This window comes from Oncorhynchus masou, chromosome 12 (assembly GCF_036934945.1).
Source record: "Oncorhynchus masou masou isolate Uvic2021 chromosome 12, UVic_Omas_1.1, whole genome shotgun sequence".
In the NCBI taxonomy this organism is placed as follows: domain Eukaryota; kingdom Metazoa; phylum Chordata; class Actinopteri; order Salmoniformes; family Salmonidae; genus Oncorhynchus; species Oncorhynchus masou.
Window position 1 is genome coordinate 44,390,663 of NC_088223.1, and position 18,131 is coordinate 44,408,793.

The 18,131-nt window shown below is 43.2% G+C and overlaps 1 protein-coding gene across 1 annotated transcript in view; it reads right to left on the reverse strand.

The window, feature by feature from the left end:
• Nucleotides 1-1,667: 1,667 nt before the first annotated feature.
• The window catches only part of LOC135550158 (pygopus homolog 2-like), a 30,985-nt gene continuing 14,521 nt past the window's right edge, over nucleotides 1,668-18,131 (reverse strand). The window contains 3 exon segments of the mRNA XM_064980706.1: nucleotides 1,668-3,264; nucleotides 3,267-4,347; nucleotides 4,667-4,716. Of these exon segments, the coding sequence (XP_064836778.1) occupies nucleotides 2,744-3,264; nucleotides 3,267-4,347; nucleotides 4,667-4,716 (1,652 nt within the window). The 3' untranslated portion in view covers nucleotides 1,668-2,743.

Genomic DNA, 18,131 nt, shown 5'->3' on the forward strand with positions numbered 1-18,131 from the left:
GCAATATTCAGTCACTTCTCCATGGTTAAATGCTGGGTTTGCGATTTCAGTTCTGAGTGAATGCCGCCATCTCTCCACGGTTTCTGGTTAGGGTAGGTTAATAGTCACAGTAGGTACATCTTCTATACACTTCCTTATAAACTCACTCACCGAATCAGCGTAGACGTATATATTATTCTGAAGCTATCCGGAACATGTCCCAGTCCTTATTATAAAAACAATCTTGAAGCGTGGATTCCGATTGGACAGACCAGCATTGAATAGTCCTTGTCACGGGTACATCTTGTTTGAGTTTCTGCCTTTAGGAAGGGAGCAGCAAAATGGAGTTGTGGTCAGATTTGCCAAAAGGAGGTCAAGGGGAGGGCCTTGTATGCATCGCGGAATTTAGAGTAGCGGTGATCCAGTGTTTTTCCAGAGCGAGTGGTACAGTAGTTATGCTGATAAAAATGTACGTAGCCCTGTTCTCAAATTTGATTTGTTAATATCCCCAGCTACGATAAATGCAGCCTCCGGATATACGGTTTCCAGTTTGCATAAAGTTCATTGAGGGCCGTCGTGGTATCGGATTGAAGGGGGATATACACGGCTGTGACAATAACCGAGGAGAATTCCTTTGGGAGATTATAAAGTCGGCATTTGATTGTGAGGAACTCTAGGTCAGGTGAACAAAATGACTCAAGTTCCTGTATGTTGTTACAATTACACTATGAGTCATTAATCATGAAACATACCCCCACGCCCGGAGAGATGTTTATACCTGTCGTCGCAATGCACAGGTGGCTGTACCGACTCTGACAGCATATCCCGAGAGAGCCATGTTTCCATGAAACAGAGTTTGTTACCATCCCTGATGTCTCTGGAAAGCAACCCTTGCCCTAATTTTGTCTACCTTGTTATCTAGAGACTGGACATTAGCAAGTAAAATACTCGGAAGTGATGGGTGGTGTGCGCTCCTCTGAAGTCTGACTAGAAGGCCGCTCTGTCTTCCTCTTTCCGGTGGCAGGTAGCCTAGTGGTTATAGCATTGGGCCAGTAACCGAAGGGTTGCTAGATCGAATCCCCAAGCTGACAAGATAAAAATCTGTCGTTCTACCACTGAACAAGGCAGTTAACCCACTGTTCCTAGGCCATCATTGTAAATAATAATTTGTTCTTAACAGACTTGCCTCGTTAAATAAAGGTTAAATAGATTTTTTTAAATTAAGACATTTGGGTCAGCCTCTGGAATCCGTTCAAATGCCCTGGGTGTTTCGGACAAAGGATCTGCTTCGGGAATGTCATAGTGCTGGTAAGTTGACGTCGCTCTGATATCCAATAGTTCTTCCTGGCTGTATGTAATAATGCTTAAGATTTTCTGGGCTAACAATGTAGGAAACAACTCTGCTCCGGTCATTAGACAATTTGAACAATCTGGACTAGGATAGCACCATATCTGTTTTTAGTGGGTTTAGCATACCCCCATGTTTAATTCCAAAAAAAACACAAATATATTTTTTTTCGGAAGAGGACGAGTACAAAAACAATTAAATTTACTACTTCAGAGTTTAGTGCCTTCCCCCACTCTGTGTGGGCTGCTGGTCAGTCCCCCAGGTTCCAGCCAGAGGGCGCCAGCATAGAGCATATTATTACAGAGCACATATCAGTGCAAAGGGAACAGTTGAGAAAAAGGCAAATTGAACAGATTTTTTATTTTTAAGAAAAATTAGAAACACCTGCCATGACAGTAATATGAAAACTGATATTTTTCGCACCGTTATTTGGTCTACTTTGAGGCCTCTAGCAGAGACCAAATTACAAATAAAAACAGATCAGACAAAGTTACTGCATTGGTTCACATGCAACCCCAAAGACTAGTACACACATCGGATATGACCATGTCGTCACTACTTGTAGCTATGCCAACACCATCCAAACAGCACTGATACCACAACTTCCATGTCCAGTGAAAAAAAAATATATATATAAAAAAATGGTTGATTCAATGTATAAAAACAAAAAGTCCATTGACAGAACCTAGACATAATGTAGTTTTTTTTTCGTTCATTGGTTGATTCTCCTGCATTCCAAGACCGACAAGACGCGTGTTTTGGGCAAATGTTCAGGCTGTATATCTACACTTTTCTGTGGCGCCATTCATTTGCTCTCTGGAGGTGTCGGAGGGAGGACAATCAAGTATATTGAGGGGCGGTTTGGATCACCTTTGGATTCATCTGCTCTGGGTCAGAACCAGGGGTATGTGTGGTGACCACGCTCTCACCAGGGGTCAGTCAGTCAGTGTGTCAGTGCGAGGGGCCCTTGCCGGTCAGTCAAAGTATGAGGTAGTGTGTTGGTGTCAGTGCTTTGCTGGTCGGCAGGCCGGATGTCTGGGGGGGTTCATGTGGAGTGGAAATCATGTAGGGGGAAATCAGTTGTTCAGTCCAAAAGAGTCACTAAAAGTGCTTCATGTAAGTGTGTGTTTATGTATTTAATAAAGAGATTTAATTCGGCATTGTAAAAAGCTTGTCAGATAAGGTTGGGTGAGTAGCTGGTGGGTAGACAAGGGCTGGGTTTCCCAAAAGCATTTGGGTTTCCCACTTACATCATCTTTTGTCCATTGAGTTTCAATGGAATTAAGATGATCTTAGCTCTACGATTCTTTTGGGAAACCCAGCCCAAAGCCATTCCGAGAGAGATCAAAGCAGTCAATGGCTCTTCCCCTGCACCCCTTCCTCCCTCCCAGTCTATTCTCCTCCGCCTTCCATTCCTCAGCCCTCGTTGGCAGCCACCAGCTGGCCCAAGCCCTGGCGGACATACACAGCTTGGATCTCCTTGGTCTTGAGGCAGAAGTCGCAGGCCCAGACAGCAGAGCTCTCTCGGGTCAGCAGACCGTAGGCTGGCTCCGTCAGACCCGTGCAGTCACGGTGGAACCAGCGCTGGCACGACGCCTCACACAAGATGGCATCCTGGTCGTCGTGCACCTCCGACAGGCAGAAGCCGCAGGGGAACACCATGCCCGGGCCTCCCAGTTTCCCTGGACCGGAGCCTGGGCCGGTGGAGGGGTTAGCAGGGCCGGTGGGCAGTGGAGACTGAGTGTTGGGGGTAGAGTTGGAAGGGGGGTTGGGGTTGCTGCCGGGGGTGCTACCCCCACCACTGTTGTTGGTCATGTTGTTCTGGGCAGAGTTGGGGGGAGCGTTTGGCATGGAGCCTCCACCAGGGGTGTTGTTCTGCTGGTTGTAAAGGGTGGATCCAAGGGAAGAATTCGGCGGAGTTGACTGCTGTTGGGATGGGTTATTGGAGGAGGGGCGTTGGCAGAGTTGGGCCCCTGCAGCTGATTGGGTGGCGGCTGCAGGGGCTGGGAGCCGTTGAGTGGGCCGGTGGGGGAGGAGTTGGGGTTGGACTGGGGTGGAGCTGAGGGGGGCTGGCCGGGCGTGTTGGGCTGCTGGTCAGGGATGCCTCCTCCAGGCTGGGAAGGGCCAGAGTTGGGGGGCCCGGGGGGAGTGTTGTTGGGACCCGGTGGACCAGATGTGTTTAAGTTAGGCTGCTGCTGTGGAGGCCCAGACTGGGGCCCACCTCCGCCAAAGTTCTTCCCCTCATCGTTCCCTGGGCCCGGGGGGCTGAGGCCTGGGTATGGGCCATCTTGTGAGGGAGGGAACTGTCCTTGAGGGAGTAAACCTGGAATCCCTCCCATGTTTCCTCCTGGGCCAACGCCCATGCCCCCCATCATGTTCATCCCACCAGGCATGCCCCCCATGGGGTTCATGGGGCCATGGGGGGGTCCCCTGGGTCCTCCGCCACCGGGCAAAGGGGGGCTGTTGAAGGGGTGCCCACCCTGTCCGTGCTGTTGCTGCGGGGGCATCCCAAACCGAGGGTGCGGTGGCCCTCCTCCAGGACCGCCCATACCACCAGGGGACAGGATAGGGTTGAACCCCGGTCCCGGGTGCATGGGCGGACTGAAATTGGGGGGCATGTTAAATTGCGAAGGACCCCCGGGTCCTGGGAAACCTCCTCCGCCACCTCCACCCCCAAAGCCAGGCATCCCCCCAAAGCCCAGCTGGTGGTGCGGTCCTGCATTGGGTGGTCCTGGGCCAAAGGGCGGTCTCCGTCCTGGTCCTCCAGGGCCTCCCCCAGGGCCCCCCATGAAGCCTATGCCCCCGGGGCCTATCCTGCCTCCATAAGGCCCCCCTCCTCCACCTGCCCCGGGGCTCGGGAGGAATGGACCCCCTCCTGGAACTCCAGCCGCACCAGGTCGGGACGGCAGTGATGGGGGGCCAAAGTCATCATCAAAAGGGTTGGAGGCAACCAGGTGGTCCACCATGGGGGTAGGAGGGGGCGCAAACTCAGAGAGGTGGGAGAACGCGGCACCGGCCCCCTGAAACACACGATCAGGAGAGAGGGGAGATAATGGATTTTTGAGATTGAACAACATAAGTTTGATAAGAGCAGAGAAGCTACAGGTAGTATAGAATGATTGAATAGTCAACTAGTGAAACCACTGATCGATGTAACAAGTCGTCAACTATGTTACAATGTAAAGTGTTAACTTGAGGTGTTTAGACCATGCTTAAATGTGCAACCATCATAACAAGACCAGTAAAAGGACAAGTAAAACCTTCTCGCAGAAGAGGCCACCAGTCAAACACGTCAAAAATGTTTACATTATGGAGCAATGTGTTGAAGGCAGTAGTTACCTGAGCGTTGGATTTTCTCTTCCTCTTTTCTGGACTCTTCATCTGTCCACCTAAAGAGGGGAAGAGGGAGAGACAGGGACATGAGACATTCTAGCCTTATCTTTCCAGTTTACAGATGAACATACATGATCTATTTTTATACCAACACCTGTAACCCACATAGCTCATGCTAATACTTCTACTGTACATTACATTTTAGTTACTGTTTATACATGCCGCATATTTAGAATGCAATCAAAGTATTCAGACCCCTTGACCGTTTCCACATTGTTTCAGCCCTATCCTAAAATGAAAAATTATAATAATTCAAATCATTCTACACACAATCCCCCAATAGGACAAAACAAAAATCGTTTTTTTAGAAATGTTTGCACATTTATTAAAAATAAACTGAAATATCACATAAGTATTCAGACCCTTTACTCAGTACTTTGTTGAAGCACCTTTGGCAGCGATTACAGCCTTGAGTCTTCTTGGGTATGATGCTACAAGCTTGGCACACCTGTATTTGGGGAGTTTCTTCCATTCTTCTCTGCAGATCCTATCAGGTTGGATGGGGAGCGTTGCTGCACAGCTATTTTCAGGTTTCTCCAGAGATGTTCGATCGGGTTCAAGTCCGGGCTCTAGCTGGGCCACTCAAGGACCTTCGGAGACTTGTCCCAAAGCCACTCCTGCGTTGTCTTGTTTGCTTAGGGTCATTGTCCTGTTGGAAGGGGAACCTATACCCCAGTTTGAGATCCTGCGCACTCTGGAGCAGGTTTTCGTCAAGGATCTCTGTACTTTGTACTCCAAGTGGGTTGTTGTGCCTTTTATTGAGAGGCTTCCATCTACCATAAAATGCCTGTTTGGTGGAGTGCTGCAGAGAATGTTGTCCTTCTGGAAGGTTCTTCCATCTCCACAGCTGTGTCAGAGTGACCATAGGGTTCTCGGTTACCTCCCTGCAAAGGCCCTTCTCCCCCGATTGCTCAGTTTCAGCTGGGGTCAGTTTGTTATATCTGGAGTAAATCTCCTGTCCAATTCGGTGTCCTGTGTGAATCTAAGTGTGCGTTCTCTAATTCTCTCTCTCGGAGGACCTGAGCCCTAGGACCATGCCCCAGGACTACCTGACATGATGACTCCTTGCTGTCCCCAATCCACCTGGCCGTGCTGCTGCTCCAGTTTCAACTGTTCTGCCTTATTATTATTCGACCATGCTGGTCATTTATGAACATTTGAACATCTTGACCATGTTCTGTTATAAATCTCTACCCGGCACAGCCAGAAGAGGACTGGCCACCCCACATAGCCTGGTTCCTCTCTAGGTTTCTTCCTAGGTTTTGGCCTTTCTAGGGAGTTTTTCCTAACCACCGTGCTTCTACACCTGCATTGCTTGCTGTTTGGGGTTTTAGGCTGGGTTTCTGTACAGCACTTTGAGATATCAGCTAATGTACGAAGGGCTATATAAAAAAAAATTAAAATTGATTTGATTTGAGTTTTGCCAGGCAGCCAGCTCTAGGAATAGTCTTGGTGGTTCTAAACTTCTGGAGGCCACGGTGTTCTTGGGGGCCTTCAATGCTGCAGACATTTGTTGGTACCCTTCCCCAGATCTGTGCCTCGACACAATGCTGTCTCTGAGCTCTACGGACAATTCCTTCGACCTCATGGCTTGGATGTTGCTCTGACATTTACTGTCAACGGTGGGACCTTATATAGACAGGTGTGTACCTTTCCAAATTATTGAATTTACCACAGGTGGACTCCAATCATGTTGTAGAAACATCTCAAGGATGATCAATGGAACCAAGATGCACCAGAGCTCAATTTTGAGTCTCATAGTAAAAGGTATGAATACTATATTTATTTTATTATACATTTGCAAACATGTCTAAACCTGTATTCGCTTTGTCATTATGGGGTATTGTGTGTAGATTAAGATCTTTTTATTTAATCCTGTTTAGAATAAGGCTGTAACGTAACAAAAAGGGGTCTGAATACTTTCTTAATGTACTGTATATATGCTGGATTCTTGACGTAGCCAACTCTAATATTAAAGTGCCTTCAGAAAGTATTCACACCCCTTGACTTTTTCCACTGTTGTTGGAAAAGACTGAATTTAAAATGGATTAAATTAAGATTTTGTCACTGGCTTACACACAATACCCAATATTGGTCAATGTGGAACTAATAAAAAATGTAAAGCTGAAATGTCTTTCGTGAATAATTCTGCCCCTTTGTTTATTGGCAAGCCTAAATAATTACAGGAGTAAAAATGTGCTTAACAAGTCACATGGCCTAATAGTGTTTAACATGATTTTTGAATGACTACGCAATCTCTGTACCACACACATATACAGAATTGTAAAGGTTCCTTAGTTTAACAGTGAATTTCAAACACAGATTCAACCACAAAGACCAGAGAGGTTTTCCAATGCCTCGCAAAGAAGGGCACCTATTGGTAGATGGTAAAAAATAACATAAAAGCAGACATTGAACATTCCTTTGAGCATGGTGAATTAATTAATTCAACTTTGGATGATGTATCAATATACCCAGTCACTACAATGAGACAGGCGTCCTTCCTAACTCACTTGCCGGAGAGGAAGGAAACCACAATGAGGTCAATGGTGACTTTAAAACAGTTAGCGTTTAATGGCTGTGATGGGAGAAAACTGAGGATGGATCAACACTGTAGTTACTCCACAATACTAATCTGACAGAATGAAAAGGAAGCCTGTACATAATAAATATTCCAAAACATACACCCTGTTCACAACACAGCACTAAAGTAATACTGCAAAGCAATTAACACTATGTATTCAGGAAAAAAGTTATGTTGTTTGGGGCAAATCCAATATAACTCATTACTGAGTACCAATCTGCATATTCTGAAGCATAGTGGTGGCTACATCATGTTATGGGTACGCTTGTAAATCGATTAAGGACTGAGAAGTTTTTCAGGATGAAAAAAAATAAAAATGGAGCAAAGCACAGGCAAAATCATCGAGGAAAAAATGGTTCTGTCTTCTTCCACCAGACACTGGGAGATGAATTTACTATTCAGCAGGACAATAACCTCAAAACCAAATCTATACTGGAGTTGCTTACCAAGAAGACAGTGTTCCTGAGTGGCAGAGTTACAGTTTGGACTTAAATCTACTTGAAAATATAACAATTTGACGGAGCATGAATAATTTTAAAGAATTTGGGGCAAATGTTGCACAACCCAGGTGTGGAATATTCCTAGAGCCCTCAAACTCAACTCTGGACCTCAAAGCCAGATCCACTGCATTTGTTCATTGTTCCCCTCTAATCAGGGACTGATGTAGGCCTGGGACACCAGGTGTGTGCAATTAATTATCAGGTAGAACAGAAAACCAGCAGGCTCCAAGTACCCCTGTCTAAAGACTTACCCAGAAAGACTTAAAGCTGTAATTGCTGTCAAAGGTGCTTCTACAAAGTACTCACTCAGGGTTGTGAATACTTATGTAAATTATATATTTCAGGATTTCATTTTCAAATCAGGCTGTAAAGAAATGTGAACTAAGTCAAAGGGTATGAATACTTTCTGAAGGCACTATCTACTGCTGTACATACCATACTTTTTATCTCATAAATTCATATACATTTGTGTACATACATAAAGATTGAATTTGGATTACTGTTAAAGTGCTATTTGGTTACAACATTTTATTTTACTTGTATTCATGATTTATATTTTACTGCATTGTTAAGAGCTAATAACATAAGCATTTTGCTGCACCCGCTACACCCATTCATAGATGCTAACTACTTTAGTATCATCACAGTGGGGGAGTTTTGAAAGCCGACGCTTGCTCTAAGAATTATCTATATGGCGCCTCACCTTGAGCCCAGATAAAACACTGCAGGTTTCTACTAGTGCTTCCCTCCCCTTTTCTTTATCAGTTTGTTTCATGCATTACTACACACACCCGGTTAAAACTTTTGGAATACGAATTGCTGGGTACTCTCCATCCACCCGATCTCTCCACATTCCCTGAAAACTGAAGAACAATGGATTCCTACTCGGCGAGGCGCCGAGCTGCTTGGGAGTCCTACCGATGAGCAGGAAGCGAAGACGCTGACGGGGAGGCAGACGTGGCAGGGTCTTAATCTCACTAAGATGCCAGGCAATCCGTCCTCCATTATCAAGCATGCTACTCACCAATGTTCAATCACTAATGAACAAACTTGAGCGAGGATCTCCTTCCAGAAGGGACATCAGATCCTGCAACATACTGTTTTTCTGAGACTTTTCTCCGACATCCAAATAGATACATCCAACCAGTGGGTTTTACAGTTTGAGTGAGAGGAGTCGGGATCTTTGACAAGAGGAAGGGTGGTGGGCTCTGCTTTATGACCAACATATGGTGCAACAGGGGAAACGTACAGGAACTTGCAAGCTTCTGCTCCCCCGATTTGGAATACTTGGTAATCAAATGTCGCCCTTTTTACCTTCCAAGAGTACGGTCCGAACAACGTTTACCTTCCGGAGAAGGTATAAAAGATCGGTGAAGAATCCAGCTACGAACTGGTCCGTTTGTTACAACTTGGGGAAGCTCATGGGAGACGGTGCGGCCACATTACCATAACGCTGTTTATATAATAGCCTCAGATGAGGTTTACATCTAATTGTTGTATAAGAAGAATGAGTGAGGATGATACTGTTTGTAAAATTGTGTAATGTGATTTTGGACTGTTTAATGAAGGAAACTCAACTTCCCTTTTGAGTTGAACTAAATCAGAGGACCACCCATGAGCCCAGTTCGGGTCAGGCATCCTGGGAAAGCCCCTTTTCTGCAATTCCGAATAAAACCCAACTTTGAGATTCTCATTAGACCATGTTTCTCTCAATCACTGGAGGACAAAGGTTGCAGACCATTGTTGAATCTTTTAACCATACCACGTGGCTAAACTCAGACTATCGATACCGACAGAATAAGAACAAGTTTTTGAAAATAATTACTAGTCTGCAGCTAGGAATTCGGTATCATTGAACGCGAAGAACGACGACCACCGAAACTTAGGGGAGAGGGAAAGAAAGGAAGAGTACGTGCTTATCTCTAAATTCCCCTCTGTAAACAATTTAAAAAGGGTGCTTGGAACCAAACATAGATTTTCGCTTGCTTTGTATGATACCAATCAAGGACGAGATTGGCGAGGCCACCTTCAAGGCAATGGTGGACATCTTCAACGCCCATGGTTCTCCCGAGGTAATTTTGAGTGACTAAGGTCACGAACGCTGGAACAAGGTACAGATGTTAGAGGTTATATTCTGTCACCAATGGTTTGTTTTATTTTTTAATATTTCTTTTTTCATGGTACATAAGACATATTTTAATATCTTACATTTGAACTAGATATATCGCTTTCGTACCCCCTCCTCCAGGTTTGGTGAATGGGCCAACCAGACCCTCAAGAATGCCATGGGCAAATCCCCTGATTGGTACCAGGAAGGGTGGGAGAACAACCTTTAAGTAATTCTCGTTGCACACAACAGCAGCATTCAGGCCTCCACCGAGTACGGACTGGAGCCGCAGCTGAGGTAAACAATGCAATTGTATATACAAGTATTGCATATACTGTAGTCTTTCAAATTTGTGATTGATTTTGTACTGTTGTTTGTCTATTGCTGTTTATGTATAATGTACTTTCAGATCACTGAAACCCCACCTGATGTGGTGGAAGTTGTCGTAACCAGATCAGAACGCCTTCGAGGACCACCTTCAGGCACGCACTAAGGATGAGGAGGTTTTAGACCAGGTAAAACTGATTGTTCACTGTTCATTTATTTTCTGGCCCTCCAAGAGGTAATACAACTGCATTTACAAAAGGAAGGTGAGACCAGGGAAAGGCGATGACTACGCTACTCATTCGCTCCAGGCTGCGGTCACCATCTGTTTAAGTTAACATTTAAAAAAATTATAACTTTTTGCATACAACATAGGGAAACTATTAAACTAGATTCAGGCTAACACTGATGTGTTTCCCTTTGTTTTTCTAGGGTTACATCAGTGGAAGCCAACAATCTTCTCCAGTTGGAGCAGTTGGATGGTAGACCACTGAAAGCACTGAAGCCCTTCACTTCAGTGAAGACCGATAGACTAAGTATGTTAAGCTTTGGTTGACATTTGAGAAAGCAATACATTTTAGTTATGCAGAGCTTATAAAAATGTACCTATTTAATTTACCTCTCCAAATTACTTTAGGACCATTGACTGTCCAAGTCCCCCAGGAGGTATCCCATCCACCAGAATCAGTGAGTTCGGATCAGTCTGAGTCAAAGAGGGACCAGCTTGAAGTAGGCTATTTCTTCCAAAAGTGTTGAAAAGTACATATCTCACATTTATAATACTGCACTAATCAATAAAATTCTGACAGTAAAGTATAACCTGTGTGTTTGCCTCTGTCTCCTACCCTGCTCCCTTTAACTCTGGACCGGTTTTTCTAGGAGCTAGGGGTTCTGCCCAACACCCAGACGTGGATCCACCTGATGTCCTCCATTCCCAACCCCCCCTCCAACTTTTCATTACATAATCTACAGCTAATCATGTCATTATCTGCTAAGACATTTTTTTTGCTCTTCAAGTTCCCCTTTCGAGACTGGCTGCCTTTTGAGAACCAGAGACAGGCAGAACCTCCCAACCACACAGCAACCACTTCCTCTATATTCCACACACACCAGATTTCAGTATTTTAGTCTATGATAGCCATGTGAATGTACATAAAATTTGTGAAAATAAATTAATGACACAAATGTACAAAAAAAATAAAGTTTCTGTATTAAAACCTTAAATATTTCCAGGCTGGTTTTCACAGCTGTTTCACAAGATGTTAATTCTTGTAAGTTGTAAGGTATCCTTTGAAGGTATTTATTCGCTACCCGCACCTGCCCACCTGTCCAACATCACTACTCTGGACGGCTCTGATTTAGAATACGTGGACAACTACAAATACTTAGGTGTCTGGTTAGACTGTAAACTCTCCTTCCAGACCCATATCAAATATCTCCAATCCAAAGTTAAATCTAGAATTGGCTTCCTATTTCGCAAAAAAGCATCCTTCACTCATGCTGCCAAACATACCCTTGTAAAACTGACCATCCTACCAATCCTCAACTTTGGCGATGTCATTTACAAAATAGCCTCCAATACCCTACTCAACAAATTGAATGCAGTCTATCACAGTGCAATCCGTTTTGTCACCAAAGCCCCATATACTACCCACCATTGTGACCTGTACGCTCTCGTTGGCTGGCCCTCGCTTCATACTCGTCGCCAAACCCACTGGCTCCATGTCATCTACAAGACCCTGCTAGGTAAAGTCCCCCCTTATCTCAGCTCGCTGGTCACCATAGCATCTCCCACCTGTAGCACACGCTCCAGCAGGTATATCTCTCTAGTCACCCCCAAAACCAATTCTTTCTTTGGCCGCCTCTCCGTCCAGTTCTCTACTGCCAATGACTGGAAACGAACTACAAAAAGCACAAACTGGAAACACTTATCTCCCTGACTAGCTTTAAGCACCAACTGTCAGAGCAGCTCACAGATTACTGCACCTGTACATAGCCCACCTATATTTTAGCCCAAACTACCTCTTTCCCTACTGTATTTAATTTATTTATTTTGCTCCTTTGCACCCTATTATTTTTATTTCTACTTTGCACATTCTTCCATTGCAAATCTACAATTCCAGTGTTTTACTTGCTATATTGTATTTACTTTGCCACCATGGCCTTTTTTTGCCTTTACCTCCCTTATCTCACCTCATTTGCTCACATCGTATATAGACTTGTTTATACTGTATTATTGACTGTATGTTTGTTTTACTCCATGTGTAACTCTGTGTCGAACTGCTTTGCTTTATCCTGGCCAGGTCGTAATTGTAAACGAGAACTTGTTCTCAACTTGCCTACCTGGTTAAATAAAGGTGAAATTAAAAATTAAAAAATTGTATCCACATTATTCATTGTTGTATCCTAGGACCAACAGTAGATGCATATAAACTCAGCAAAAATAGAAACGTCCTCTCACTGTCAACTGCATTTATTTTCAGCAAACTTAACATGAACATAAGATTCAACCACTGAGACTCGAGGTCGACCGATTAATCGGAATGGTCAATTAATTAGGGCCAATTTCAAGTTTTCATAACAATGGGAAATCGGTACTTTTGGGCGCAGATTTTTGTTTTATACCTTTATTTAACTTGGCAAGTCAGTTAAGAACACATTCTTATTTTCAATGACTGCCTAGTAACGATGGGTTAACTGCCTTGTTCAGGGGCAGAATGACAGATTTTCACCTTGTCCACTCGGGAGATCCAATCTTGCAACCTTACAGTTAAACTAGTCCAACGCTCTAACTACCTGATTACATTGCACTCCACGAGGAGACTGCCTGTTAGGCAAATGCAGTAGAAGCCAAGATAAGTTGCTAGCTAGCATTAAACTTAACTTATAAAAAACAATCAAGCAATCATAATCATAATCACTAGTTATAACTACACATGGTTGGTGATATTACTCGTTTATCTAGCGCGTACTGCGTTGCATATAATCGATGCAACGCTGGGGGATGATTTAACCTGTTGAAGCTAGGGGGCACTTTTTATGTTTGGAAAAATAACATTCCCAAAGTAAATGGCCTATTTCTCATGACCAGATGCTAAAATATGCATATAATTGACAGATGATAGAAAACACAAAATTTCCAAAACTGTAAAAATATTGTCTGTGGGTATAACAGAACTAATCTAATCAGAAAGAGCCTCTTATTTTGAAACGTCTGTGTTCCTATGCGTGCTTGTCCTCCATTTAAAGGGATATCAACCAGATTCCTTTTTCTGTGGATTCCCTAAGGTGTAAGTCTTTAGACATAGTTTCAGGCTTTTATTTTGAAAAATGAGCGTGAAGGAACACATTGCATAAGTGGAGAGGTGGGGGCTCTCAGAGTGAGTTGGTGCGCAATTGAGTAAACTGGCCATTGTTGCTCCCGCTGTTATGGAAAAAGCTACACACTCGGTAGATATATTATTGAATATATATTTTAAAAACTACCTGAGGAATGATTATAAAAAAATATTTGACATGTTTCTGTGGACATTGTGAAAACTATTTGGAATTTCCGTCTGCGTTGTCGTGAGCGCTCTTTCCTGTGGATTTCTGAACATAACGCAAACAAACAAACTGAGGTATTTTGGGTATAAAAATAATCTTTATGGAACAAAAGGAACATTTGCTGTGTAACGGAGTCTCGTGAGTGAAAACATCTGAAAATCAAACGGTTAATTGGATTGCTTTTCTGATTTGTGACCAAGCTTCCTGATTAAGTGTGCATAATGCTATGCTATCGATAAACTTACAAAAGCTTGGGTTGCTTTCACTGTAAAGCATCATTTCAAAATCAGATGACAGGGTGATTAACAAAAGGCTAAGCTGTGTTTCAAAATATTGCACTTGTGATTTCATGAATATAAATATTTTCTAGTAATATTATTTGACTGTTGCGCTATGCTATTCAGCGGTTGCAGACGGAAATTATCCCGCAACAGGGATTGGTAGCGTCAAGTTAACTTCTTGAAACTCCCCATCCCGGATCCGGGATCGTGACTAAAGCCTCAGGCTCATTAGCATAACGCAACGTTAACGATTTCTGAAAATTGCAAATAAAATGAAAATAATGCGCCTGCTCTCAAGCTTAGCCTTTTCTTAACAACACTGTCATCTCAGATTTTCAAAATATGCTTTTGAACCATAGCAATTGACTAATTTGTGTAAGAGTATGCTAAGCTAGCTTAGCATTTTGAGTAGCATTTAGCACGCAACATTTTCACAAAAACCAGATAACCAAATAAATAAAATCATTTACCTTTGAAGAGCTTCGGATGTTTTCAATGAGGAGACTCTCAGTTACATACCAAATGCGCAGTTTTTCCTGAAAGCGTCTGTGTGTAGGAGAAATCGCTCCGTTTTGTACATCACATTTGGCTACCGAAACGAACCGAAAATTCAGTCACCTACAACGTCAAACTTTTTCCGAATTAACTCCATAATATCGACCGAAACATGGCAAACGTTGTTTGGAATCAATCCTCAAGGTGTTTTTTCACATATCTCTTCATTGATATATCATTCGTGGAAGCCTGCATTCTTCTCTGAATTCTGTGGAAAAATACTTGCAGCTGACTTTTGCGCACCAATTTCGGCGCAGGACACCGGGCGGACACCTGGTAAATGTGGTCTCTTATGGTCAATCTTCCAATGATATGCCTACAAATACGTCACAATGCTGCAGACACCTTGGGGAAACGACAGAAAGGGCTGACTCACTCCTCTCGCATTCACAGCCATATAAGGAGACAATGGAAAACGGAGCCTCAAAAATCCTGCTCATTTCCTGGATGCCGTTTCATCTTGGTTTTGCCTGTAGCTCACGTTCTAGGGCACGCACAGAAAATATCTTTGCAGTTCTGGAAACGTCAGTGTTTTCTTTCCAAAGCTACCAATTATATGCATAGTCGAGCATCTTTTTGTGACAAAATATTGCGCTTAAAACGGGCACGTCTTTTTATCCAAAAATGAAATAGCGCCCCCAGAGTTTCAACAGGTTAACAACCCCTGAGACGAGCTTCAATGCCATACAACTCTTCTTCCGTGGCCTCCAAATACAAGTAAAACTAAATGCATGCTCTTCAACCGATCGCTACCCGCACCTACCCGCCTGTCCAACATCACTACTCTGGACGGCTCTGATTTAGAATACGTGGACAACTACAAATACTTAGGTGTCTGGTTAGACTGTAAACTCTCCTTCCAGACCCATATCAAATATCTCCAATCCAAAGTTAAATCTAGAATTGGCTTCCTATTTCGCAACAAAGCATCCTTCACTCATGCTGCCAAACATACCCTTGTAAAACTGACCATCCTACCAATCCTCAACTTTGGCGATGTCATTTACAAAATAGCCTCCAATACCCTACTCAACAAATTGGATGCAGTCTATCACAGTGCAATCCGTTTTGTCACCAAAGCCCCATATACTACCCACCATTGTGACCTGTACGCTCTCGTTGGCTGGCCCTCGCTTCATACTCGTCGCCAAACCCACTGGCTCCATGTCATCTACAAGACCCTGCTTATCTCAGCTCGCTGGTCACCATAGCATCTCCCACCTGTAGCACACGCTCCAGCAGGTATATCTCTCTAGTCACCCCCAAAACCAATTCTTTCTTTGGCCGCCTCTCCTTCCAGTTCTCTGCTGCCAATGACTGGAACGAACTACACAAAGCACTGAAACTGGAAACACTTATCTCCCTGACTAGCTTTAAGCACCAACTGTCAGAGCAGCTCACAGCTTAAGTATTAACTTAAGGGGGCTGAATAATTTTGCACGCCCAATTTTTCAGTTTTTGATTTGTTAAAAAAGTTTGAAATATCCAATAAATGTCGTTCCACTTCATGATTGTGTCCCACTTGTTGTTGATTCGTCACAAAAAAATACAGTTTTATATCTTTATGTTTGAAGCCTGAAATGTGGCAAAAGGTCACAAAGTTCAATGGGGCCGAATACTTTCGCAAGGCACTGTATGTCCAAATAGCCACTTGTTGTTAGCGTGTTCAGCCCAGTAATCCATCTTCATGAGGCGCAGGCACTTCGTCCAGACAAACTCGAAAAGTTCCATTACAGGTCGTAGAAACAAGTCAAACGATGCATGGAATCAATCTTTAGGATGTTTTTAACATAACATCAATAATGTTCCAACCGGAGAATTCCTATGTCTGAAGAAAAGCAATGGAACGAGAGCTAACTGTCGGGATCGTGCGTCACGAGCCCGAGACACTCTGCCAGACCACTGACTCAAACAGGTCTCATGAGCCCCTCCTTTATAGTAGAATCCTCATTCAAGTTTCTAAAGACGGTTGACATCTAGTGGAAGCCGTAGGAAGTGCAACTTTATCCATATCCCACTGTGTAGTCGGTAGGCCAGGCTTTGGAAAAACTACAAACCTCAGATTTCCCACTTCTAGGTTGGAGTTTTCGCCTGCCATATTAGTTCTGTTATACTCACAGACATCATTCAATCAGTTTTAGAAACTTCATTGTTTTCTTTCCAATACTAATAATAATATGCATATATTGGCATCTGGGACAGAGTTGGATGCAGTTCACTCTGGGCATGCTATTCATCCAAAAGTGAAAATGCTGCCCCCTATCCCAAAAGAGTTAAACACACTTTGCTGTAGGCTACTATTTACTAGTTAACAAAAAAATGATGCATGTCCTCATAAAATATATTCACCCCACACAGTATTGTAATCAAAGCCAGAAAGCATGTAGTCCTTGGCTCAGACAATGTGGTAGTGTAGGCATCTCAATAGTGTGCAAGATCATGAGAATCAGCTGTACATGTGATGGAAGAGTGCAATGCACATGTGATGGAAGAATGCACTGTGCATGCAGAAGGGTTGCAATTCCATTGACTTGGGGATAGTTTAACCAAAATATTCCACCAGACCTAGATTTGCCTTATGTGTATCCCACAAAAAGGTTCACTGTTATAAGCTAACTTTTTTGATGAATTTAAGCTTTATTTACCGCGGAAGATTTCCGGAAAAAGTATACTAATTCACCAGAAAGTTTCCGACCCTTTGCAACCCTACTCTTGAGTAGTTGTACCAAACATTCAAGACACATTTTCTCAAGTGAGGTTACAAGTTTATCAACTTCCAAAGCAGAATTACTTTAATTGTTCCGCAACTGTACTGTTAGTGTATGATATACCATTTTCTAGCTCTGAGTCTCTTATCCAATCTAAAAAATAAAAAACACACAATTTCAAATTTTGCTACAAGACCGAATCGAGCCGGTCCGGCCCATAAGGCCATGTGGGAACACTAACCCTATAAAATAGTGTAGTGATTGTATTACATTTTCATTTCTCGCTGATGTTTCTAAAACAGTACGACAAGTGCTGTGTGTTTTGTTTTCACATTGAGATTCAGTGTTTCATATGTACATGGTTGCAGGTACTCTGAAATGACAATCTTAGGCTTCGAGCTCCAACATGCAGGACTAAGTGAAATTAAATAATGGAAATTGTAATAAAAAACAATAGAAATAGCACGATATATGATACAACTGTTGCTGTGATGAATAAATACATGTCCATTGGGGTGGAGGCAGAGTATAACTGTTGAGGGGGTTTGGGGGAATGTTGGTTGAGAAAATGCCACGATCGTGCAAAGCTGTCAAGGCAAACTGTGGCTAGAATCTTAAATATAAAATATATTTTGATTTGTTTAACACTTTTGGTTACTACATGAATCCATGTGTTATTTTATAGCTTTGATGTCTTCACTATTATTCTACAATATATAAAAGAGTAAAAATAAAGAAAAACCCTCGAATGAGTAGGTCTCCAAACTTTTGACTGGTACTATTAAACTCAGCAAAAAAAAGAAACT